At 38.0% G+C, this 24,592-nt stretch overlaps 4 protein-coding genes across 4 annotated transcripts; 1 reads left to right on the forward strand and 3 right to left on the reverse strand.

Moving 5' to 3' along the window:
- Positions 1-788: 788 nt before the first annotated feature.
- Positions 789-4,098, reverse strand: LOC121747450 (60S ribosomal protein L7-1-like). The gene is made up of 5 exons (XM_042141487.1): positions 3,717-4,098; positions 2,198-2,295; positions 1,981-2,118; positions 1,245-1,347; positions 789-1,163 (listed from the first exon to the last, which is right to left on the reverse strand). The coding sequence occupies exons 1-5, from the start codon at positions 3,903-3,905 to the stop codon at positions 948-950; spliced, it is 744 nt and encodes a 247-aa protein (XP_041997421.1). The 5' UTR covers positions 3,906-4,098; the 3' UTR covers positions 789-947.
- Positions 4,099-4,935: 837 nt separating this feature from the next.
- Positions 4,936-8,368, reverse strand: LOC121747420. The gene is made up of 4 exons (XM_042141455.1): positions 8,073-8,368; positions 7,897-7,946; positions 7,730-7,782; positions 4,936-5,675 (listed from the first exon to the last, which is right to left on the reverse strand). The coding sequence occupies exons 1-4, from the start codon at positions 8,321-8,323 to the stop codon at positions 5,319-5,321; spliced, it is 711 nt and encodes a 236-aa protein (XP_041997389.1). The 5' UTR covers positions 8,324-8,368; the 3' UTR covers positions 4,936-5,318.
- Positions 8,369-9,592: 1,224 nt separating this feature from the next.
- Positions 9,593-11,328, forward strand: LOC121746965 (deSI-like protein At4g17486). The gene is made up of 3 exons (XM_042140936.1): positions 9,593-10,027; positions 10,323-10,610; positions 10,806-11,328. The coding sequence occupies exons 1-3, from the start codon at positions 9,892-9,894 to the stop codon at positions 10,994-10,996; spliced, it is 615 nt and encodes a 204-aa protein (XP_041996870.1). The 5' UTR covers positions 9,593-9,891; the 3' UTR covers positions 10,997-11,328.
- Positions 11,329-11,554: 226 nt separating this feature from the next.
- LOC121747105 (DCN1-like protein 4) lies at positions 11,555-16,285 on the reverse strand. Its single transcript, XM_042141090.1, has 9 exons — positions 15,992-16,285; positions 14,552-14,636; positions 13,744-13,818; positions 13,622-13,658; positions 12,864-12,947; positions 12,670-12,730; positions 12,468-12,574; positions 12,099-12,164; positions 11,555-11,960 (listed from the first exon to the last, which is right to left on the reverse strand). Exons 1-9 carry the CDS (start codon positions 16,071-16,073, stop codon positions 11,871-11,873), a joined length of 687 nt encoding a protein of 228 aa, XP_041997024.1. The 5' UTR covers positions 16,074-16,285; the 3' UTR covers positions 11,555-11,870.
- Between the last annotated feature and the right edge of the window lie 8,307 nt (positions 16,286-24,592).

Genomic DNA, 24,592 nt, shown 5'->3' on the forward strand with positions numbered 1-24,592 from the left:
AATTGGTGGTTCTTGCTGCAACCATCTCAATGGCATGATCTTGAATGCAAATAATCCTAAGAAAAAAAATGATTGCGAGCAACAAACATTAAACTTTCCACTCAATGAAAAATAACTAAGCAATCCATGATTCGCAATCTTTTTTATCAATAATCTGCCAACGTACAACAACATTCACCTATATCCATGAGCAGCAACACACAAAACGACGCCGTCCTCGCCAATTCAAACCATGTCAAGCTCCCGGTGTTGATCCGGACAGTTAGCCCCGGCCCGGGAGGCTGATGCCCTGTAATTGAACAGGTAGAGAATCACTGCGGCGAGTAGAATTCCGATCAAATCAGCAACCGCATCCTTGGCAGATGCACCAGCTGATTTGAAATAGCCCAATTCGTCGGCAAACTCCTTAGCGGCGCCGGCCGCAAATGATAGGAGTGATCCGATCCAAATGCTGCGGCGGCGGAGGAATGGGTAGCGAGTCCCAGCCGCGAGTAGAGAGGAAACGACGGAAATGAAGAAGCAGAAAAGAACGTGATACAGTTTGTCGGCGGCCAACCAGTCGTCGCCGTTTTCCATCGGGCGGCGGCGGCGAAACTTGTGCTAGCGTGAAGATTTAGCAACTAACGTTACTAATTTGTTTTCCTTGAATCAAATGAGATAATCTGCTAATCTTTATAGTGGTTTAATCACCAAAAAATTATTTTCATACTTTGTTGTTTTGGGTAAGAAACCATTTATGTTTTACGTTAATTAATTTGCTTATTCTATACCAGAAATAATACATCGAATTCATGGGGTATCAACTTCTCAATTTAAACATAAAGCGAATACATGGCTTAAACACAAAAACATTAGCTGCTAACACACAGGAGATTTAATCCCGATCAAAAACAAAAATTTGAAATTAAATAGCTTCCAAGTTCAAGACCAACAACCAAATACTCATGCTAATTAATCTTGCTGATCAATTCATTTATCTTATCCTTCCTATTTCCAGAATCTCCTCCGTCTTCGAACCTTTTCTTCTTTCCTTGCAGCACCTTTTCCGGATTGTTCAGCACAAAGGGGCAGAGGAAACTGGTGACTGACTTGAAATGGAGACCAACAGCAACAATCTCATTCACTATGTCTTCTATGCATATGATGCTATGCTTACCCAATTCCTTCAACAAGCATATTATCGTGTTAAAATTTCTTACCAACCGATCGATCCACTGGGAAATGACAAATATAACTAGCTGTACCTGTTCCACAATGTTGTTATCGGTTAAAGGAATCCTCTCCTTGCCAACTTTTACTACACCTTTCTTGTAGATCAAGTCCTTGACACTCTTCACATTGGGATATCTACACCACAAACAATATATGCTTTCAGACTCATGAATTGAGAACTAAGTTGCTGCAGGAAATTAATTGAGCTCTCTTCACCAGAAAGCTCACTGTTCAGCTGGACAAAAAAGAATCAAACTTTGAAAGAAATGGGAGCACAAGAAAGATGGTAGCCATCATGGAACTGACTTAGGATGTTTAGCATTACGTTGTGCAAGGTATTATATATAAGACTTAACACATGTCTACAACTGATTAAGCACCAGGCTTCAAGAGAATCAAATTCAGTTATTGCAAAAGTTATGAGCAATGATAATACAATAACTAAGGCACAATTTTCATACTGCTACAAAAGTAAAAAAAATGTTCTATTTGACTAAGACACACATGTGATGGGAGAAGGATAGGCAAAAGACTTGGCCTTGACATCACATTTTCTAGAAAACAAGTCATCAATTCTTTTACCACTTCAATAGCACATTTCCGTCATCCATACATACATATGAAATGAATAGTTGTATCATAACCATAGAGATGCTCTGTAAAAGTTACCAAAGAATTCCAATTTGTGAATCTAAATTATTGAGGATAGTTAATGGACTTCTAAAGCAAAAAAAAACAAAGTATGATAGGAAAATGGGAATGACATACCCATAAGTTACATACGGCTCCACCTTTTGCAACATTTCCATCATTCCTGCACTAGCCTTCACAAATACTCCAGTCCGTATTTTCCTTAATTTCAAAGCATACAGAATCTTCCGAGTTTTTGGATGCATGTCAATTTTTCTGAAAAAAAAAATTTGACACTCAAGACACATGTAAACCAAAAACAACAAGCAACACGAGCATGGTTATTTAAGCTGACCCTCGTATGCGAATGACAAACAAAAGATTGGATTCCGGTGTTACTGATGCTGATCTGATTCGCTTCCCCCTACTCTTCATTTGAACTAGGTCCAATTCCTGGAAGCAAAACAGCAGATATGAACAACCCTAACTCTTATACATCACCAATGAAGCTCTTCAGGAAAATCAAATTCGCATATTTCAACAAAATTGTTTACAGCAAGCTCATGACAACATCAAAACCAAGTTTCACACAGAAAGACAAACGATATACTAACATTTATAATTTACGATACCTTCTACTTTACACAATGGGTTTTTTCTTCTTTTATACTAGACTACATATATCATTCCTCGTTTGTACTGCAGTTTTTTTTTGTTCCGGATTTGGGAGAGACGTATGACCCTTATGCGTCACCCGTTAATGAAACGCATGACCGTGATGCGTCTATGGGTAAGACGCATGAGGGTCATGCGTTTTTTAATTTTTTTTATTTTAATTGAAAGACGCATGAGGGTCATGCGTCTTAGGGTAAAACGCATGACACTCATGCGTCTCTCCTACAAATATAAATTCGCTCCGTAGCTTAGTGGTAAGAATCATGTGTTGTCATTGTGGAGACCCGGGTTCGAATCCCAGCGGCCACATTGCAATTTTTTTGATTACTAGTATAAAATACTATTTAAAAATTGTAATTAGTAACAATTCAAAACGGTTACTAAATAAATTATTGGAACTTTTAATTAACATAAATATCTTAAATAATTATGTGCTAGAAATTGACATAAAATACTCCTTTTAATTAACTTTTAAATAATTATGTACTTGCAATTAATCAAAAAAATTGTAATTACTAGTACAAAATACTATTTAAAATTTGTAATTAGTAACAATTCAAAACGGTTACTAAATAAATTATTGGAACTTTTAATTAATATAAATATCTTAAATAATTATGTGCTAGAAATTGACATAAAATACTCCTTTTAATTAACTTTTAAATAAATATGTACTAGAAATTTCCCAAAAAAATTGCAATGTGGCCGCTAGGATTCGAACCCAGGTCTCCACAATGACAACACATAATTCTTACCACTAAGCTACAGAGCGAATTTATGTTCGTAGGGGAGACGCATGAGTGTCATGCGTTTTACCCTAAGACGCATGACCCTCATGCGTCTTTCAATTAAAAAAAAAAAAAAAAACGCATGACCCTCATGCGTCTTACCCATAGACGCATCACGGTCATGCGTTTCATTAACGGGTGACGCATGAGGGTCATGCGTCTCTCCCAAATCCGGAACAAAAAAAACTGCAATACAAACGAGGAATGATATATGTAGTCTAGTATAAAAGAAGAAAAAACCCTTAAACAATCGACCAAAGATATCCCAACATATAAGTGCACAAAAAGAAGAAAACACACACACGCATAAACTTTCACCTTTGAACATCCAGAAAATCAGCAGACTTGGAAGATACAATTATACAACACACATATGAGAGAAACGAAAAATAGCAAAGGCAGTGTTATTACCTTATCGCGATATTCTCGGATGAATTGCTCGGGCTTCTTGATGATAAAATTACCGGTTTTCTGACGCTTAGCCCTCTCCACCTGCTGGAGTTTTCTTCTAACTGCCCACTGTTCATTAGTCTTCCTTTTCTTCAGCAAGACCTCCGGTATGTAATTTAGAGCCGCTGGGGCCGCCTCCTCCGTCGCCATTTTTGTATTTTACTCGAAGAAATTAGCGATAATGCAAATAGAAGAGAGAATAATTGGAAGAGAAACAATCGATTTCGAGGAACTACGTCAGACGTTAGTCCAGCATCGACGGCGAGTTAAGAGAGGGAGCGAACGTCTGTCTAAACCCTGATAAACCCAATTTCACGGGCTAATGTTATTACACATTCGCCCCTACCGTGGTAGTAATTATAAAAAGACCTTTTAAAGTTTTCTTATTCATAGTTAGGTCACAACCACATTCCTTATTTTATTCTTTCATAACCTATTATTTCTTCACTTAATTATAGTAATTGATATATCATTTTAATTTTTTTTTTAATTTCCTGTATATTATAATTTATTTAAAATATGAAATTCATTAAAATTCTAAAATAATGTTTGATTCGATAAAACACACAATCTAAATTGTACTCACTTGTTGTAGCTAGAGTTTTCCCAAATATATTCACGAAATGATGGCGGTGGACCTTGACTAGTGTCGGGGGTATCTTTGTCGGCAATAAAATGAATTCACAAAGGTCAGCAACCCTGAAGATACCATCGGCGAGATAGTAACTCTTATTGTAGTGCCGATGGTTGGCTGTGAAATGTATTGTCGAAGTTCTACCGTTTAAAATGTCATCAAAGAAATTCAAGTGGTTGAATGCGTTTATATCGTTGTTCGATCCTGGAACACCAACTTTATTTTTGTTGATGAAACAATACACTAAATCTGAGTGATGTATTGTCGAAGTTCTACAGTTTAAAATGTCATTAAAGAAATTCAAGTGGTTGAATGCGTTTATATCGTTGTTCGATCCTAGAACACCAACTTTGTTTTTGTTGATGAAACAAAACACTAAATCTGAGTAATAAAAATATGGAGATCAAATAAACACCAACAATCTGATTGAGGATCTGTCACAAAATTAAAATATTTTAATTTGAAGATAAAAATACCAACCCCAACATATTACTAATAGCAAGACAAGGTCACAATAACAACACAAGAAAAGTCATACTAAGAAGATATAATCAACAATGATATTAAGTTGCATCCTAATTCCTTGAAGAGAATGTTGACAAAGGAACATCCATTTCATGCCAAGATATCCAGAAAAAGTAAAAGCTATATACAACCAGCAAACTGGCCACTCCTAACAACACAAATTCTACTATCAAATTAACAAGTTGTTAAGAACAGTCGACAACTCGACGGAACTAGCTACTTCAGCTTCTAGCTGTATTAATCAATAATACCAATTTGGTCATACAAAAAAATGAGCCTGCTTTGAAAGTGTTTTCATCAGCTACCATCTTCCTGAGGCACTTGACAACCAAATTCTTGGCAAGTTCCACTACACAAAACTTGCTTAGTAGTAATTCTTAATTTTTCACTCCTTGAAGGGTCCATCATTTTTTGATGTCGTTTTGATTGCTCTGTGAGGGACTAATATCTGGTGCAAGTCCACTTGTCTTTCCTTCACTTACAACTGTTCCTTTCTCTATAGAAGTCTTGCCTACAGACTCATTCGGCTGAGCAGCTCGCTTTTGCTCAATTTGATCTTCTCTGCCTGTTTTTGTGGCGTCGTCTGCTGGCTTCTTAGAATTTGTTACTAAATCCTTCAATGTCACCTCGAGCTTATCTAGTCTCTCTTTGACCTCCAAAATCTCTGGATTAGATGCTACTAATGCTTTTTGTTCAGCAGCCTTGAGCTCCATCTCTTTTGCTTGAGCTTCAAACTCAGCCTGTTTCTTTTTTTCCAAAGCCTGACAACATAATCCACAGGACCCAATTGAAAAACAAACATGAGAATATCACACCACATAGCCAGATCTGAAACGTATCACACATATGCATGAATAGTCTTTCCTTTTCAATTTATGAAAAATCTGCAACAATTAAGTGTTGCCTCACCTCAATCATAGATGATCCCCAAAGTTGTTTTTCTACACCTAACGATTCACATAAATTTGTGTTTTCAACGTTTTATTCTGAACCAGGCATTATTTTGCTATTGCTGGAGAAGATATCACATATTAGAAGAGTAGTATAACATCTTGATGCAAGCCACCCACATATCATAAAGAGGTGTATGTAGATACCCTTAGGAAAGAACGACCTTCCAAACAGATGTACAGCTATACACACAGACATGCACGTACATATCTGGCTGTGCAACTTCAAAAGGACAAAGTATTCAAAGCAATAACCCTTTGAACTCTAAACCAACAAATTTAGTTATCAATTCCTGCAACACCAAGAAAACCAAGACTTGAACTAATCTATTATATTTAAAAATCTAACAAATTCAACATCAAGGTTCAGAATGTGCTGTGATATACAAAAACAAACTGAGAGTCAATCCCTTTAAAGAATCTATTTTCTGTGGTACTAACTCATGATACCAAGTCACCTGAGTTTTACTTTATTTTACAATCATGTGTTAGTATATAAAAAGAGCAACCCCGTAGGAGGTTACATCAACAAAACCAATTTTTCGCTTAAGTTCAAATGCTCATGAATCATGATGTTAAAAAAAATTTACATAGCATTTTCAAAACAAGTCTTTTTGACTGGGGACAACCTTCCTTCAATTCGCAATCTAAACTTTTCATGGCCAAACAAAATCTAACCAAGAGTGTGTAACAATGGGGAACTTCACAGAGAGCAGCGGGAGAGCTTAGAGCATCTCCAAGGGAAAGGGTAAATGGAGAGGTAAATAGGAATAACTACCATATTTACCTCTTCTTGAAAAAATTTCATGCTCCAATGGAAAAGGTATTTGGGGAGGTATTATACCTTCTTTCATTTTGAGAAGGTATCTTTACCTCTTCTTGGAAGAAAAGGTAAAAAGTTAGTTATTTTTGTTTGCCTTCTTAATTTACCTTCTTCTCTTGGAGTCCATTACTTTTTAAGAAGGTATAATTACCTTTTTGAGAAGGTAAATGAAAAATATACCTTCTCAACTTACCTTTCCCCCTTGGAGATGCTCTTATCATTTTCCCTTTTATAATCCCTCAACAATCCAGGCACTATAAACACAAACAACAATCTTTTCCAAATTAAACCTAACAAAGTTCAGGATTGGTGGAAGAGTTGATAATGAGAGGACATATGCATGCATGAATGCATCTTTATTAAAACTGTCATGGAAAGCTTCTAAGCAAGTACTCCCTCCGTCCCTATGTAGTAGAGACATTTCTTTTCACCAAGAGATTTAAGAAAAGTGGTGTTAAATGAGTTAAGTAAATGAATAATAAAGTAGGAAAGGAAAAAGGTAGAGAGATGAAGAGAGAATAAAGTAAGAGAGAAGAAAAGTTGTTGCTTTTTGCCAAAAAAAAATGACTCAGCTACAGTGGGACAACCCAAAAAGGAATACGACTCAGCTACAGAGGGACGGAGGGAGTATTTCATGAGCATTATTTGATTAGGAAAAGAAAAGGTATCACCAAACTAGGCAAGTACTCGAAAGTCGAATGTGCTTCATTATCCTTTCTAATCCAATTAAAGAAAACTATAACAATATCCAATCTATCTGAAAATATCTAATTAGAATGCCAGTAATGCAAAACAGTATGCAAAAGCATACGTTCGTGATTTTATACTCCATTTAGTAGGCATCTCTAGACATGCATTCAGCAATTCACACATAGCTGACTAGCTGTGACTTTGAAACAACAAGAAGTCTGAATTCTCCACTACTACCACATATGTACTTCAGTATCATACAATACATAATCTCATGCTTTCTAGAACATATTGATCATTACGGGAAAAAATCTACATTAAACATTGATAAAACAACATAATAAAACCATACCGCATCCATTATTTTCATTTCGCCGCGGGCATACTGAGCAACAAGATACACAGCTGACACAGAAATTCACAGAATTCATCATTAATCCCGCCGAAAACCAAACCCAGCTCAACGTCGTAACATAAGTGAAAAAAATGCTCTTTAAATTAGATGAATAAACGTGGTACCCAACGACGGCAAGCAAACAAAGAATAGCTGCACGAGATGGAAATCCAACCTAAAACCCATTAAACAAACTCAAAATCAGCTCAATCAATAAATAAAACTAGTCGTTCTACTGCACGCCAACTGATCGACGTAATGCCTGAAGAGAAATTTCGGAAAAATAGCACAGAGAGCTCACCCAAACTTCTTCCTCTTGGGAGGGTCGGAGAAGAGTATTTTCGCGGCTTTCACAAAATCGAGGTCTTCAAGAGCTTTGTATTGTTCATCGTACTTACTCAACGATGGAGATGGAGAAGGAGAAGTAGAGCCTTCGCGAGTGCCACCGCCGCCGGTCGTGGTGGGTTTGTTGTTTCCGGAGTTTGAGCAAAAGGATCGGTTCAAACATAGGATCCGATTCAAAATCTTCTTCCCCGCTAGAATTCTTCTCATGATCTTGCACTCAACATTCCATTTACCATTAACGAGGAACGAAGTGTAAAGTGTTAAGTGTGAAGTTGAGCTGAGTTCAATTCGATTAATGGGCTTAAGTATTTCATTTAGGCCCAATCTGTTCATTTGAAAGAAGCCCATTAGTCAAAGTAGATTCTTATATATTTAACAATATTTCAAAATAGGAGTATTATATATACATTAAATTTCGAACAAATTTTGAAAAGGGGGAAGTGATTAACAGACGATTAGGGTGGGAAATTCCGCAATTATTAGTTTACTGAATTCTGACTGTAGCTAGATGATAGATAATGTATGAATGTGATGCATGTGCCAAAAGCAAATGTGATCATGCCCGATTATTCAAACTATTTTCCCATCCTTTTATTGAACTTTTATTTTTTTCATTATCTACTGGAAAACATCAAATTATGTTTCCATAAAGTTGTTTTGTTAAAATACACATGTAAATAACAATTTCAGTGTCTTAAAATATGGGTCGGATAATGATAAAAGCTTATGTAGTAGTAATATTTTAACGACGATGTCTTATTGATTTTCGGATGTATTAATTAATTACTACATCAATTACTATTACTTTCAATTTTGTTTTTATGATTTTGTAATTATATTTGCAACATATATCCACGACTTTTTGAATTGGAATAAGACTAAGAATTCATTTTACTTAAAATTAAATGAGTTTAAATTAAGAGATTACAAAATTTAAAAAGTGCTAGTACTACTCTTTATCACTACATGACCAAATGGTCCAAATCTCATATGAAAAGTGTTTGTGTGAAAGAAAGTGATATGTATTCGAACATGTTATGTACATAGAGCTATTAAAAGTGATGTATATTTGTTTAACCAAATTTAGCTCAAAATATAAATCAGTCTATAGTTCTATAATATACTCCTACAAAGTTGGTCCTTAGTCACATAATGTAAAGCATACATATACAATAGAAATAAATCACTCATTTTTTGATAATAAGTTGTTGAATTTTAATCATTTAATTAAACATATTAAAACTTGCATTTATAGTATATAAGCTACTTGATTTTAATATAATTTCCCATTCAGAAAAATAAAAATCTCAATCTAGCAGAAATTTATAATTTCGAATCTCGTTTATGCATTATTCCTAAAATATAAAAATACTGTATTAAATATTTTAAAAGAGTATAAAATACATACAGTTCCACTGCATATCATAATGAGTGTACGTTACTTTCTTTCTCCAAGGAGAGAAATATATTTTAAATTTGAAAAAGAGAGAATTGGATCACACCAGCTCACATTCCAACCAATCATCTCTCTCTTTTCCCCCTATTTCTCTCAACATGATTTAACCCCCCCAATAAATCTCTTCAAAAATCTGCAAATCCCATATTTGATTTCTGTATTTAAATCCTCCGCCATTGTTTGCAACTGCGCCACCGCCGGTTTATTCTCACATTTCCACCTCAGCATGATAAAAGCCGAATCACATTAATACAGGAGTATTTATCAGTAGATTTTCCCTCTTTGGATTTGGATTTCAAAATTTCGATTGATTCTCGCAATGTTATGCGGGAAAACTCCGGTTAAAGGGGGCGGTGGATCCACGGCGGCTGTGTATCTCAACGTGTATGATCTCACCGCCATCAATGGCTACGCCTACTGGCTTGGCCTCGGCGTCTATCACTCCGGTGTTGAAGGTCCGCTCTCTCTCTCTCTCTCGAATTCGTTGATTTGAAAAATCAGTAAATGCATTAATGAAGCTGTTTTTTTAGAATGGTTAATTCAATCGGATTTGAAAATGATATTTCGTCTCATCGACGAGAATAAGTTTGAATAGCAAACTGAAACATCGTTTTCGGTTTCGATCTCAAATGAGTAGCTATAGTTGAAGATTATGATCCGTGCAAAACCAGATCTAAATCTCAACCCGCACATGGTGAACAGAATTAATGAATTTTTCATGATTTTACTGTGATTGAAAAAAATTGGCAGTTCACGGAGTGGAGTATGCATTCGGAGCTCACGAGTATCCAAGCACAGGAATTTTCGAAGGAGAGCCAAGGCAGTGCGAGGGATTCACATTTCGAAAGTCTATCTTGATTGGATGGACTGATATGAGCCCTACGCAGGTGAAAGTTTTGATGGAGCAACTTGCTGAGAAATACAGAGGAAATGCATACAATTTGATCAGCAAAAACTGCAACCATTTCTGCAATGATGCCTGCATCAAACTCACCACCAATCCCATCCCAAATTGGATCAATCGCCTTGCCAGAATTGGTCAGTCCTATTTCCTTTTCTTTACCATCTTTGACCTTGTTTGGTTGGTCTTCTCGTACATGTCACGTGTATATTGATGATGTCAGTTAGTTAGTAAATTAGATAATACTATAAAGTTGGAGACTTTGGGTCATATGAATCAGATTAAGGCTAATTTGAACACAGTATAATACTAATATTCTTGATTTTATTTAGGTTTTCTTTGCAAATGCATCATACCAGTGAACCTAAACTCCACAAAAGTTGGACACAACAACAAAGTGCAGGACAATGTTGGTGAAGGGGTGAAGAAGAAACTCAAAAGCAGCTCAAATTCATCATCTTCTTCGTCCTCCCCTCCTCCCACCGTGGCCGCAGCTAGCAGAAGCTCATTGCTGGCATCGTAGTCTCATCCAGTGGGGTTCATGAGTTGAATACAAACTAGAGTTCGCAACAACTAGAGCAAATATTGAATGAGGCTAAATGTATGTTCCATGTCGATTCTTTGTGATCTTATTATAATGCTCACTGTGACAGCCCATGTAAACTTTTCATCTCTTAGATGCCCTACCAAGCTCTGTATATTTACACACCACACACATAAAGGGGCTTTTGTCCTTCTTCTTCAATGCGAGTTTAGATGATCTACTCTCGTGTTTTATTTCATTAATGAACGCTTTTCGTACTATGATATATACAAAGAGCTAGGGCTTACTTAGATCAATGGCTCTCAAGGATATGCTGTGTTCTCACATGTAACTACTTTCATCTCAATCACCTTGATTAGCATCGAACTTTATTTTTTCTTCAATGTCTTCCATCTGTAGCTTATTTAATTTCAAAGAATACCTGCAATCGGGCATACCTTCCACACCAACCAATCAAAGCCAACCATCACTATCAAATCTCTTCAAAATTTGATTCAGGAGCAACCATCAGCTTAGGCTAGACATGGAGAAATCATATGACAAAAGAAATTATACATAACAAGGAAATTTTGTTTGTACAGGCAGAGAAGGTCCTAAATCAAGAAAACTGCAAATATAATCAATAGCAAGCTATCAGTTCGTCATCAATTTCATGTCCAATTTCAAGTGAAGAAGATAAACAATCACAATCAATATCTAGGGAGCAGTAGGAACAATGTTAGCGCTGTTATCCTGCTTGTAGGTCCTATCTAGATATTCGCAAAGTGCATGGTGCACCAAATGTATAAACTTTACTTTGAGGCACACGTGCAGGTAACGATCAGATGTCACCCAACACGGCATGAACTTAACTTCACTTGGATCTTATCCAATCAACAAAATTGTCCAGGATCAAAGGCCATGCGTGATCTGGATCATAATTGCTAAAATCTGGAAAACTGATCTGTTACAATATCATCAACGAATATTGTTAAATTAACCGTAGTAATTATATTCCTAGAATGACGGTCAACAAGAATAGTCATCACAGTAGTTCTAGATGTCTGGATTTATTTAAGATATAACTGGATCATCAACATACCTCGTTGCAGAACCGATAGAAACCCATCCACTGATCCATGTTAATAACCTTGTAATCAATCTGTATCTGTAATCAGCCACTTATGTAATGAATACTTTTGTAATAATGACATAAATGAATGTGTGCTTATTCAGATATTCTTCCATATATATATTTCCATCAACTGTGTTTATAACTTCAGACTATTGCTTTGAGGGACTTTAATATATCCGGTGATAGATGTAAACGGGGGGCCTAAAACGTTAAACCTATGTGCATAAATGAAGTAGAAGAAAACAGACATGGAGAAATCTCTATCATGATTGTACGATCAATCATTTGGAACGTATGAATCATGCAAACAGACAGCAATTTGGTAAAATGCAGTACCTTCAGATACTGATTAAGTGCATCCACTTGAGGATGGAATTGTGACCCGAGAACGAGATCCAGCAGGAGACAAATGCTTTCAATGTCTATGCTTTTTTGCTTCTCCTCTGGAAGAAGTAGGGAACGTACAGCACATGAAGGTCAGAAATAGGAGCTAAAGCCTCGAAAACAAAGCTCTGAACGTTTATTCCGAGTAACATACCAGTCAGGCAATATCTAAAGGCATATGAATAGAAGTCTATGAAGTTTGACGACCTTCTGACCTTTTAAGAGAAAAAGCAAATTCGATCAACAATAAGCACTAGAAGAAAAATTATTCTGGTACCATCATTGTAAGTGCCATAATCACTGGAATTCAGTTTCATTTAAAAACCAGAATGTGACCATAATTCGTACCTCTTTCTCAAGATCCAGAAGTGCCTTTTTCACTTTAACCATGGTGTCAGCTCTCAGAGCTTTAAAGCCAGTTCGCCACTCATCCTGAAATCCATTGAACTCATGAGAGAAGGTTGATCAAATTAAGTGAAAATAAATAAGATGAATGTTTCAACAAGTCCCTCGGCTTACAGCTATTTAATCTTCTATATACCTCATCAAAAGAAGGCATAAAAGATGTACAAATGTATCGAAACAAGTGATAAAAATAATTCTTCTCCAACTCCCTTTCCCAAGCATATGATCGCAATTTTCCCTTGACAGTACCATAGCTACTTTACAGGTAGCGATAAAGCCAAAGAGTTCAACAATTTTCAGATACACATCACATGTAATTACTAAGCACCAGTTGATTTATTTAGATAGGAAATACCTAAGTTTATGATGCTACGGTTGAAGGTGAGGTCCATCAATTCATCCCAAAAAAGACAAAACCAACTACAGTATACAAATATCAAGCCAATATCAGCGGCACATTCTTACATATCCTATAGTTGTCTTAGACCCAAGATTTCAATGATATATGAAGCTGGAGAATACACTCTACAAGTTGGGGTAATTGCAGTTATATTTAAGTTCCTTATTTAGAGAAACACAATATTCAACTCTCCATTATTGAAAAGAAAACTGAAGGTAGAGAATAGCATCATAGACTTTGTTTAAACATTCACCCAACAGGATCTAAGTAGAATATGAAACTACAATAGACCCATTCCTACCAAGGTGAAGTATCCTTGTTTCTCTGCTTGCATTTTCCTAAAATCAAAGTAAACAGATTTCAATATCTCATAAAAAAATGTTCAACTGTAGTTTACATAAAACAAATACAAGAATGACTCACCAAGCAAGCATTAATATTCTCACATCTGTGTGGTCAAGTTCCAAATCCGAGCACAGTGACTCAACTCCTTCTGGGCTGCTCACAAAAGATCAAAAATCAGGCACGTCCAAGCAAATACATAGGAAAGAATAAAACTTGTGATTGAGAATAGGAGCCAAACCAACGAGTACTAACCAGTAGCTAAGAGAATACATAGAACTTACAAGCAACAATAGAGGGCTGAATTACAGCTAATGGGCTGTTATAAAAATGGTATTCTGTTCTTTAGATACTAGAGGAGCAAAATATGCTTCTTCAACTTAGCTAAATTAAATTAATTGGACCTTATGAGGAAAAACTTAGGAGATGGACTTATTACACGTGGTAACTGAAGCAAAATTATCAACTTCTACACGCCATAAGAGAATTAAATGGACAGATGGAGCTAATAAGGACATGGGAATATTTTCTGGAACAATTTTGATGGATGTCTATGCCTAACTTTTTCTAAGGATCGTGGAAAGCCTCGATTACACAATTGCTCTATTCTGTCACAACAGAAAGAAACGCAATTTCCCCGCCATTCTCTTGCAATAAAATAGTTACTGATTTATATGATACAAATCAAGACTCTGAATTCATTTTCTTAATTTGAAAATATCCATACGAAACAAATAAAACATTTTCTTAATTCTGATCCATGATTAAAATGTAATGTAAATTTCAACCTCCAGTGGATTGCAACAATGAACTTTACTCAGGTTAAGAGCAGAGAAAGCAGAGCATATAAGACTAATAATAATTTACAATGCAGATTGAGGGTACTCACTCAATAATACGAGAGGAACTGTTCGCATAGTTATAGAAGAGCTGGTCAATCCGCTCCAGCTCTTTAGAGGCTGCTTTACCAGAAGCTGAACCATAGAAAAACATATCTCGCAGTAAGCAAATGAACAGAGTTTGAAAAGAAATGGAAGCATCACAAGATGGAAAAAATTACTCATATAGCCATATGTTCCTCAGTTCTTGCAATTTTCTTTACATAACAATATTGATAAAATCTACATAACAAAATTGATCAAATCCATGGAGTGTGCGTTATTTACTTACTAAAGACAATTTGTAAAAATAATAACAAAATTGATAAAATCCAGAACCCTCTTCATGCTAAACTTACAAATATAAGTTTCAAATTAAGTCCTTATATTTAGCTTTTGCGATCTCACTGTGTAGAAAACAAAGACATAACTATGGTTGTAGTAGGATGCATATTATCTTCAAAGACATCCAAGAAAACACGTTATAGGTAAACTAATTGGAAAACTATACTCCGTAGCTTTTGAGTAAAAATTCAGCACTGTCACCTAGAACTTTGAAAAGATGGCAGGTTTCTAGCAGTCTTTCAATTATTTGATTCCTGCAATGTCATCGCCCAACACAACACTGCTATCTGTTCCTTTCCCATATCTAATAATTTAGAGATCGTAGTAGCTAATTCGATTGATGGGATCAGCCTTGTTTTCACAGCCAATTCTCATGACAATCTATGAAATTTAAGACCTTTGATTGCAGTCGTCTAGTACCAAAGTTATCACGTCATGTTTCAATCAATTACAAATTACAGACTGTATCCAACTATAACTCCTACCTCTTGAAGATACAAAACTCAGAAGCTCATTAATCACTATGTTTCTTTCACTTCAACATTTTAAAGTGACAATTAATTATGCTGGCCGTCTACTGTCCAATAATTGATAGCTTATACTACAGTCTTCTGAAAGACGATTGATTTATAATCGGCATTACAAATGAAACTAAAGAGCATTACCACCAACCATATGTATAACTAAGTCAACTTACTCCAATAAATTCTTGATAAAAAATCAGAATGTGAAATAAGTAAAAGCAAACAATGGACATTGTTCATTGCATCGCAAACATCAGTCACTTTTTCAAGCATCTCAAACACAATCACTCACGGAAAGCATTTAAGACTTCAAATAATCAAATCACATAACGAATTGCATTCAAATTCCTCTACCATGCTAGTAAGAATCTACTTGCTCCCATATATTAGGTGCCCGATTAATAAATTCTTATTTTGGAGTTAACAATTAACATGATCAAGGATGTAAAATCAAATCGCCTAAAATAATTCTACAAACACATACATATATGCATCAAGATCATATTTATCTCCTCACCAAAGCAATTAATTGAACTTGATAAACATCGAACACGCCCAAAATCCAAGTAAAATAGAAAGGACCTGCGCGAAAAAGATCCACCGTTGATGAAGCGCCGGAAGATGTCGAATTTGCGGAGCCTTTTTTCGATGAAGTGCGAGGCATATTTTCCAATAACTATCTCGAGAAATTGAACTAGAAAAAAATTCAATAATTTTCACAGATAATTGCCCCTTTTTTTCTGTTTCTTCGACAAGAGAGAAAAAGTGGGCGTCAGCAAACTGAGGAATCTACTGCTACGAAATCTTCAGAAAGCGAGGAAATTTATTAAACCAAAAATAAAATTGAATATTTTTCGAGAGAGGAATTATTGGAGTAAATATGGAATTCAATTTCAATTGCCTCAATTAACTGCGCTTCGCTGGATTAAAAAATAATTAGAAAGCTTTTGCATTCTTTTTTTTTCCTATTATTTATTTCGTTGACTTTTATGGTTTATTGTGTTATTAGTGAAAAAGTCCATTACATGATGACATTTTCGATTATACATTAACTTAGAATATCTCCAAAGAAAAAATTGTATATAAAAAAGATATATTATGTATTTACCTTTTTAAGATAAATATATCTTTTCAAAAATAGCAAACTCCAAAGGAAAAAAAGCAATGGAAAGGTAAATTATTTTTAAAAATAAAAAAATAGTACAAGATGCATTCCGAAACAAAAAGAATATAATACCTTCTTAAATACATTCCCCTTATAAAATGAATTTTCATGTAAAAAAGGTAAATACAGTAATTATAAGATTTTACCTCTCCATTGATGGAGAGGTAAAGATACCTCTTTTAAATGAGAAAATGTATAATACATTCTCAAATACATTTTCCATTGGAGAATGGTTTTTCATGAAAAGAAAGTAAATATTGTAGTCATATATAAGACTTTACCTCTCCCCTTAGAGATGCTATTACATGAGTTATTCACATTAGTATTAAGAGTTTAGCAGAAAATCAAATTATTTTTTCTAAGAGAACTTTACCAATATTGTTGCATGAATGTTACTAGATGGATAACAAGTGCAAAAATTATGACACATGATGTTTATGGAGTATTATGATAGCGACTACAAAATATCTAGCTAGTCATATCTAATACTAGTATCTATAAAGATGATTGATACTCCATTAATAAGTGTGAGAAGTTAGAATGATGAAGACAATGCTGATCGATGAGGTCTAGTTTCTTCTAAACACACTCAAAAATGGCATACTATTAGGCAATTCATAATCAAACTTTAGTATATGATCTCATATCGACACATGACTGTATCCCTCACATTTTCATTATAGTTGCAATTGTTGGATTCTGGGGATTACAAGAGATAACAGAACCGGGCGTAATACAACCCAAAAGAAAGGAAAAGAAGGAACTGAACTTTAGAAATTACAACGTAGAATCGAAACTACTAAACCAGTATGATTAGCCGAGTCGAGGAGGCCTCTTCCCGCAAGACGAGATACGCCCCGGTAGTGCTCTTCGGTTTGGCGTGTCGTCCCCAAAGGTAAAACGGCTACGTCTCTATTGATGCAGCACCGCAATCAGTAGAGCTCCGACGAACGGGATGGAGGAGAGGGCAGAGCTTCGACAGAAAACAATGCAGAGAGAGGGAGAGAGCTTATGATGCAGAATGCTTGTATGTGTGTCCTAATGCAGTGGTATGGCTAGCCTATTTATAGGCCAAGCCACCATGCAGGGTCAACCAGCCATTGAAGGCTCATCATGGCATATTTGTAACCGACGTCGGTTATAGGCGTGTGGCTGGAGTGTGCCACCCGTGTGTGGAGCGTGTGGATTTCTCACGTGGCAGCCGTGACTGTGCCTCGCTTGACGACGTGTCAAGCCACTTGGATTGCTGACTCGGCGGTGGTCCAAAAAGAATAGTTTGGGCCAAGCCCCAAGCCCAAAGACCAATTGCCAAGATCCAAGTCCAAGTCCAAGTCCAAGTCCAAGATCGGGATCGGGATCGGGCCCGGGCCCGAGGCCCGCGGCCCGCGAGCGCGAGCACGAGCACGAGCACGGGCACGGGCGGGCGGGTGGCGGCGGCGGCGCGCGCGTGTGGGCTCTTTCACCCATCTTGGTCCACTATAATTATTAAGTAACATAAAGTCACTTAATTTATACACATTAAAAGATGTGTTAATCCTCCAATGTGGGATAATTAACACTAGTTAATTATTCCCTAAGCTCCAACTCCAAGCTTTAATAAAAGCTAATTATGCCCAACTTTAATCCACTATTTCCCACTCACCGGAAATCGGATTTGAGAAAGTGAATATACTACATTTATCTACGTAAAATGTAGATCGACGCTATGTCATTTAATTTCACAAAATTAAATGTCTCGTCACATTTATTATTTGGTCAAAATCCATTGACCGGGCATATTTAATACCATGATTTCTACAATCCCCCACATGAGTGGAAATAGCCGAATGCATATGCATGCAGACACAAGCTCAACCCTCGATAGGTATATAAGCATAAGGATAGGTAGTTGTTGACTTTGAACCCTCCATAGTCGACACCATCGGATACACAGGCGGCTTAGTAGCGCGATGCTTTGAACTAATCCCCCACGGCGTGCACCGAGACAATGATGTTAACGCTTAAACACCTCAACCTCATCCGTTCTCACGTTTTGTGTCCATTGCGGTCTTGGACACCACTTTGGATTCATAAGTGTGTTTTATGAAGCGACCACACTTCACACTTACATAGGTGATTCTTAGTCAAGTACCTTGCCATACTTGGTCTCTTTGAGAACTCCATCTCTTTGAGATCCTTAAGAACCATTAAAAGTCATAGACTTAGCCTTTACCACTAGGCAAGTTCTCTAACACTCTATTGCTCTCTAGGGAATAGATATAGTTGAGTGTTTCTCATGAACTCTCATAGCTTAGTTGTCCCTTTGAACCAAGTTCTTGGGATCTCCAGTCATCATGGTTGGGTTACCACTATGATAATTCTTTAGTTTGTGGATTTCAAACCCATTCCCTCTAGCAACTTATTCATTTGATCACGGTTTAACCCTTTGGTTAGCGGATCCGCTAGATTATCTATTGACTTCACATAGTCAATTGTAATCACCCCTGTTGTGATCAAATGTCTCACGGTGTTATGTCGTCGACGTATATGTCAAGACTTACCGTTATAGAAGCCATTGTTTGCCCTTCCAATAGCTGCTTGGCTATCGCAGTGGATCGGCACTGGTGGCACTGGCTTAGACCAACATGGAATATCTTCAAGGAAGTTCTTAAGCCACTCGGCTTCCTCACCAGCCTTATCCAAGGCATTGAACTCCGATTCCATTGTTGATCGGGCTATACATGTCTGTTTTGTGGATTTCCACGATACAGCACATCCCCCAATAGTAAAGACGTATCCACTTGTTGAAAGTGAGTCTCTATTATCGGATATCCAATTGGCATCACAGTACCCTTCAAGTACCGGGGGGTATCTCGAGAAGTGTAGCCCAAGATTTTGAGTATGTTTTAAATATCTCAAAACCCTCACAAGAGCTCTCCAATGCTCTTTGCTTGGATTGCTCGTGTAACGACTCAACTTATTCACGGCACAAGCAATGTCAGGTCTAGTGCAATTAGTCAAGTACATAATGCACCCGATGACCCGTGCATACTCTTCTTGTGCAACGGGCTCGCCTTTGTTTTTGCTCAAGTGAACGTCGAGTTCAATTGGAGTCTTAACCGGCGCGCCATCATAGGCTTTGAATTTATTCAATATCTTCTCAACATAATGTGATTGTGTTAAGATGATTCCATCATTCGTTCTTAGAATCTTCATTCCAAGAATTACATCGGCTAGACCCATGTCTTTCATGTCAAAGTTTCTCTTTAACATGGCATTTGTATCGTTAATTACTTGAGTGTTGCTACCCAAGATTAACATATCATCAACGTAGAGACACACTATAACATGACCGTTATTAGTGCTCTTGATGTAGACACATTTGTCGCACTCGTTGATTTAAAACCCATTTGATAACATCACATTATCAAACTTCAAGTGCCATTGCAATGGCGCTTGTTTCAATCCATATAGGGACTTTACGAGCTTGCATACCTTTTTCTCTTGTCCATGTACTACAAACCCTTCGGGTTGTTCCATATAGATTTCGTCTTCTAATTCACCATTCAGAAACGCGGTCTTTACATCCATTTGATGAATCTCAAGATTGTGCAATGCAGCAATAGCGAGAAGCACCCGGATAGATGTAATCCTTGTTACAGGTGAATAGGTATCGAAGAAGTCATGTCCTTCCTTTTGTTTAAAACCCTTTACTACTAATCGGGCTTTATACTTATCCACTGTTCCATCGGCCTTAAATTTCCTTTTAAGTACCCATTTTCAACCTAGAGGTTTCGCACCTTCAGGTAGATCTACCAACACCCAAGTGTGGTTTAGCAAAATTGAATCAATTTCGCTTTGAACAGCTTCTCTCCAATGCAGCCCGTCTGGGCCAGCCAAGGCTACTTTTATCGATGTTGGTTCTTCATCCAACATGAAAGCAATGTAGTCAGGACCAAAAGTTTTTGGTGTTCTGACTCTATTACCACGTCTTAGTACTGTATCTTTTGGATCGGGCCTTGCACGCTTGCGCGATTCAGGTTCCGCATCCGCTGATTTAGAACTAGTGGTTTCTTCTTCCACTGGTTTAGAACTAGTGGCTTCTTCAATTCTTGTCTCAGAATTGGTTGAGACCTTTTCCTTGTCTTTGCAAGGAAATGTATTTTCGAGAAATACAACATTCCTCGACTCAATTGTTGTTCCTACTGTGATAGTCGATATTTCAGACTTGTGAACAACAAATCGATATGCACTACTGTTAAGTGCATATCCAATGAAGATGCAATCAACCGTCTTAGGTCCGATTGTAACTTCTTTGGGCGGAGGAACCATCACCTTTGCCAAACACCCCCACACTTTGAGGTATTTGTAGGATGGCTTCCTTCCCTTCCACAACTCATAAGGAGTGACATCTTTTCCTTCGAGAGGGATCTTATTCAGGATATAGTTGGCTGTCAAGACAGCTTCCCCCCACATGTTATGTGGTAATCCTGAAGTTAGAAGCAGTGCATTCATCATCTCTTTTAGAGTTCGATTTTTGCGTTCTGCAACACCATTAGATTGTGGTGAATATGGAGCGGTTGTTTGATGAATTATACCACTTGCGTTGCATAACTCCTCAAACGGGGCTACATATTCTCCTCCTCTATCGCTTCGAATCATTTTGATTTTACAACCAAGTTGATTCTCAACTTCGTTCTTATAATTTTTGAACGCCTCTATTGCTTCATCTTTACTTCTTAAAAGATAAATGTAGCAATATCTTGTGCAATCATCTATGAAAGTGATAAAGTACTTTTTACCACCTCTTGTTTGCACCATCTTTAAATCACATACATCCGTGTGAATTAATTCAAGGGGTTTTGTGCTTCGTTCAACCGAGTGAAACGGCAACTTAGTCATTTTTGCTTCAAGACAAATTTCACATTTATCTTGGATATCTAATTCATTAGCCTTTAGTAAATCTAAATTTACTAATCTTTTAATGACTTTTGAATTTACATGTCCCAATCTACAATGCCACAAATTTGAAGACTCGGTCAAATAAGAGGAAGTAGATGCTTTATTATTATTAGCCAATGGCTTTGCAACACTGCGAGTTGCTACACTAAGCTTGAAAAGCCCATCGGTTACATAACCTTTTCCGAGGGATTTTCCAAACTTATACAAAACAAACCTATCAGACTCAAATACAAGTTTAAACCCCTTATTAACTAGTATTGATCCTGACACTAGGTTCTTGCGGATGTCCGGGACATGCAGCACATCCTTCAAAGTGATTGTGACGCCAGACGTCATCATGAGAATCACGTTGCCAACGCCGAGGATTTCGGACGATGCTTGATTCCTCATGTTGATTTTCCTTCCTTCAACAGCCGTGTAGGAGGCAAACTTGCTCCTATCGGAGCAAACATGAGCAGTAGCGCCGGTGTCGATGTACCAGCCTCCCTTGTTATCAACAAGGTTAACCTCTTCAGTGACCACTGCAATGAGGTCGTTCTCATCCCAGTCTTTGAACTCCTTCTCTACGACGTGGGCTGCCGGCTTCTTCTTCTTGCTGCGGCAGTCTTTAGCAAAGTGGCCTGGTTTGCCACACTTGTAGCAGTCGCCTTCAAACTTCTTTGAAGGCTGCTTTCCCTTCCCTTTGTCGTTTGGACGGTTTGGGCGAGGGCGTTTGTTGGAGGGACCGCCCCGCTCCAACAGGTTGGCTTTGGCTTCATTTGGGGTGAAGCCCTTAGCCTTTTGATCACTTTTGCGCACGTCGGCCTCAATGCGCAACTTCACGATCAAGTCTTCAAGGGTCATCTGCTTTCGCTTGTGCTTGAGATAACTCTTGAAGTCCTTCCAACTTGGAGGGAGCTTGTCAATGATCGTGCACCTTAGGAACTTATCGGGCAAGGTCATCCCTTCAGCCACTAAGGAGTGGATGATCATTTGGAGCTCTTGGACTTGCTCCATAATAGGACGAGAATCGACCATTTTGTAGTCATTGAATTTGGCTACTATGACGTTCTCGGTGCCTGCAGCATTATCTATGCTATACTTCTTTTCTAGGCTTTCCCACATTTGTTTAGATGTGGTTACATTGGAGTATACATTGTAAAGGCTATCATCTAATGCACTTAAAATAAAAATTTTACATAGATAATCCCCTTTTCTCCAAGCTTCATAGTCCGCCATGACTTCGAGCCTAGTCTCTTGGTCGCTTGGCGCGGGCGGCTCGTTCTCCGTGAGGAAGTTGGCGACGCCCAATGTTGTCAAGTAGAACAACATCTTTTGATACCACCTCTTGAAGTCTGATCCTCCAAACTTGGGTGGTTTCTCGGCAGGTGGCATCATTCTTGGTGCCAAAGGTGCCGCAGTTGGTCCTTGGAAGGAACCAATTCCGTTGCCCCCGAAGGAGCCAACAACATGGTTGGGCATAGGGCCCCCACCATTCATGTTAGGCATAGAGCCCGCCATGAACGTACTATCCCCGAAGGGACTAGCACTCGCATGAGACCCGAAGGCCCCAGCATTCGTGTGAGGCCCGAAGGCCCCAACACTCGATCCATTAAAGGATCCGAAGGAACCACTAAAAGTGGAACCAACCGATCCACTCGAGGTGGATCCACCAGTGAGCCCAAGGGGGTTAACGAACTCCCAAGGGGTTGTTGATGAAGAGGGATAGTGCCCGGGAGTGGGCATCATCGTTGGAATCGACGACGTGTTGACCGGTCCAGTGGTCGCCATGGTGGAAGGAATGGCGGCGGTGGTGGCGGCAGCAGTGGTGTTAGATTCCGTCGACATCTCCAGCAAAGGTGTTTAAGTTTCGAAATAATTAAGTTCAGTTTAAAAGGTCCAAATCCCTTCAAAGACAAGTTATCTCGTCTTGCGATTGTTGGATTCTGGGGATTACAAGAGATAACAGAACCGGGCGTAATACAACCCAAAAGAAAGGAAAAGAATGAACTGAACTTTAGAAATTACAACGTAGAATCGAAACTACTAAACCAGTATGATTAGCCGAGTCGAGGAGGCCTCTTCCCGCAAGACGAGATACGCACCGGTAGTGCTCTTCGGTTTGGCGTGTCGTCCCCAAAGGTAAAACGGCTACGTCTCTATTGATGCAGCACCGCAATCAGTAGAGCTCCGGCGAACGGGATGGAGGAGAGGGCAGAGCTTCGACAGAAAACAATGCAGAGAGAGGGAGAGAGCTTATGATGCAGAATGCTTGTATGTGTGTCCTAATGCAGTGGTATGGCTAGCCTATTTATAGGCCAAGCCACCATACAGGCGTGTGGCTGGAGTGTGCCACCCGTGTGTGGAGCGTGTGGATTTCTCACGTGGCAGCCGTGACTGTGCCTCGCTTGACGACGTGTCAAGCCACTTGGATTGCTGACTCGGCGGTGGTCCAAAAAGAATAGTTTGGGCCAAGCCCCAAGCCCAAAGACCACCCAAAGACCAATTGCCAAGTCCAAGTCCAAGTCCAAGATCGGGATCGGGCCCGGGCCCGCGGCCGCGAGCGCGAGCGCGGGCGGGCGGGCGGCGGCGACGGCGCGCGCGTGTGCGCGCGTGTGGGCTCTTTCACCCATCTTGGTCCACTATAATTATTAAGTAACATAAAGTCACTTAATTTATACACATTAAAAGATATGTTAATCCTCCAATGTGGGATAATTAACACTAGTTAATTATTCCCTAAGCTCCAACTCCAAGCTTTAATAAAAGCTAATTATGCACAACTTTAATCCACTATTTCTCACTCACCGGAAATCGGATTTGAGAAAGTGAATATACTACATTTATCTACGTAAAATATAGATCGACGCTATGTCATTTAATTTCACAAAATTAAATGTCTCATCACATTTATTATTTGGTCAAAATCTATTGACCGGGCATATTTAATACCATGATTTCTACAGCAATTGGTGTGTCCAATTCACTATTTTCAAAAGTTGCATGTGTTGTAAACAAAGTAGTAAGTATAAATAACATTGCCATGTTAAAAAGTTTTAACTGGTAATTGCATGCTTGATTTTAATTTTCTCAAAAAT

This window comes from Salvia splendens, chromosome 9 (assembly GCF_004379255.2).
Source record: "Salvia splendens isolate huo1 chromosome 9, SspV2, whole genome shotgun sequence".
Taxonomy (NCBI): domain Eukaryota; kingdom Viridiplantae; phylum Streptophyta; class Magnoliopsida; order Lamiales; family Lamiaceae; genus Salvia; species Salvia splendens.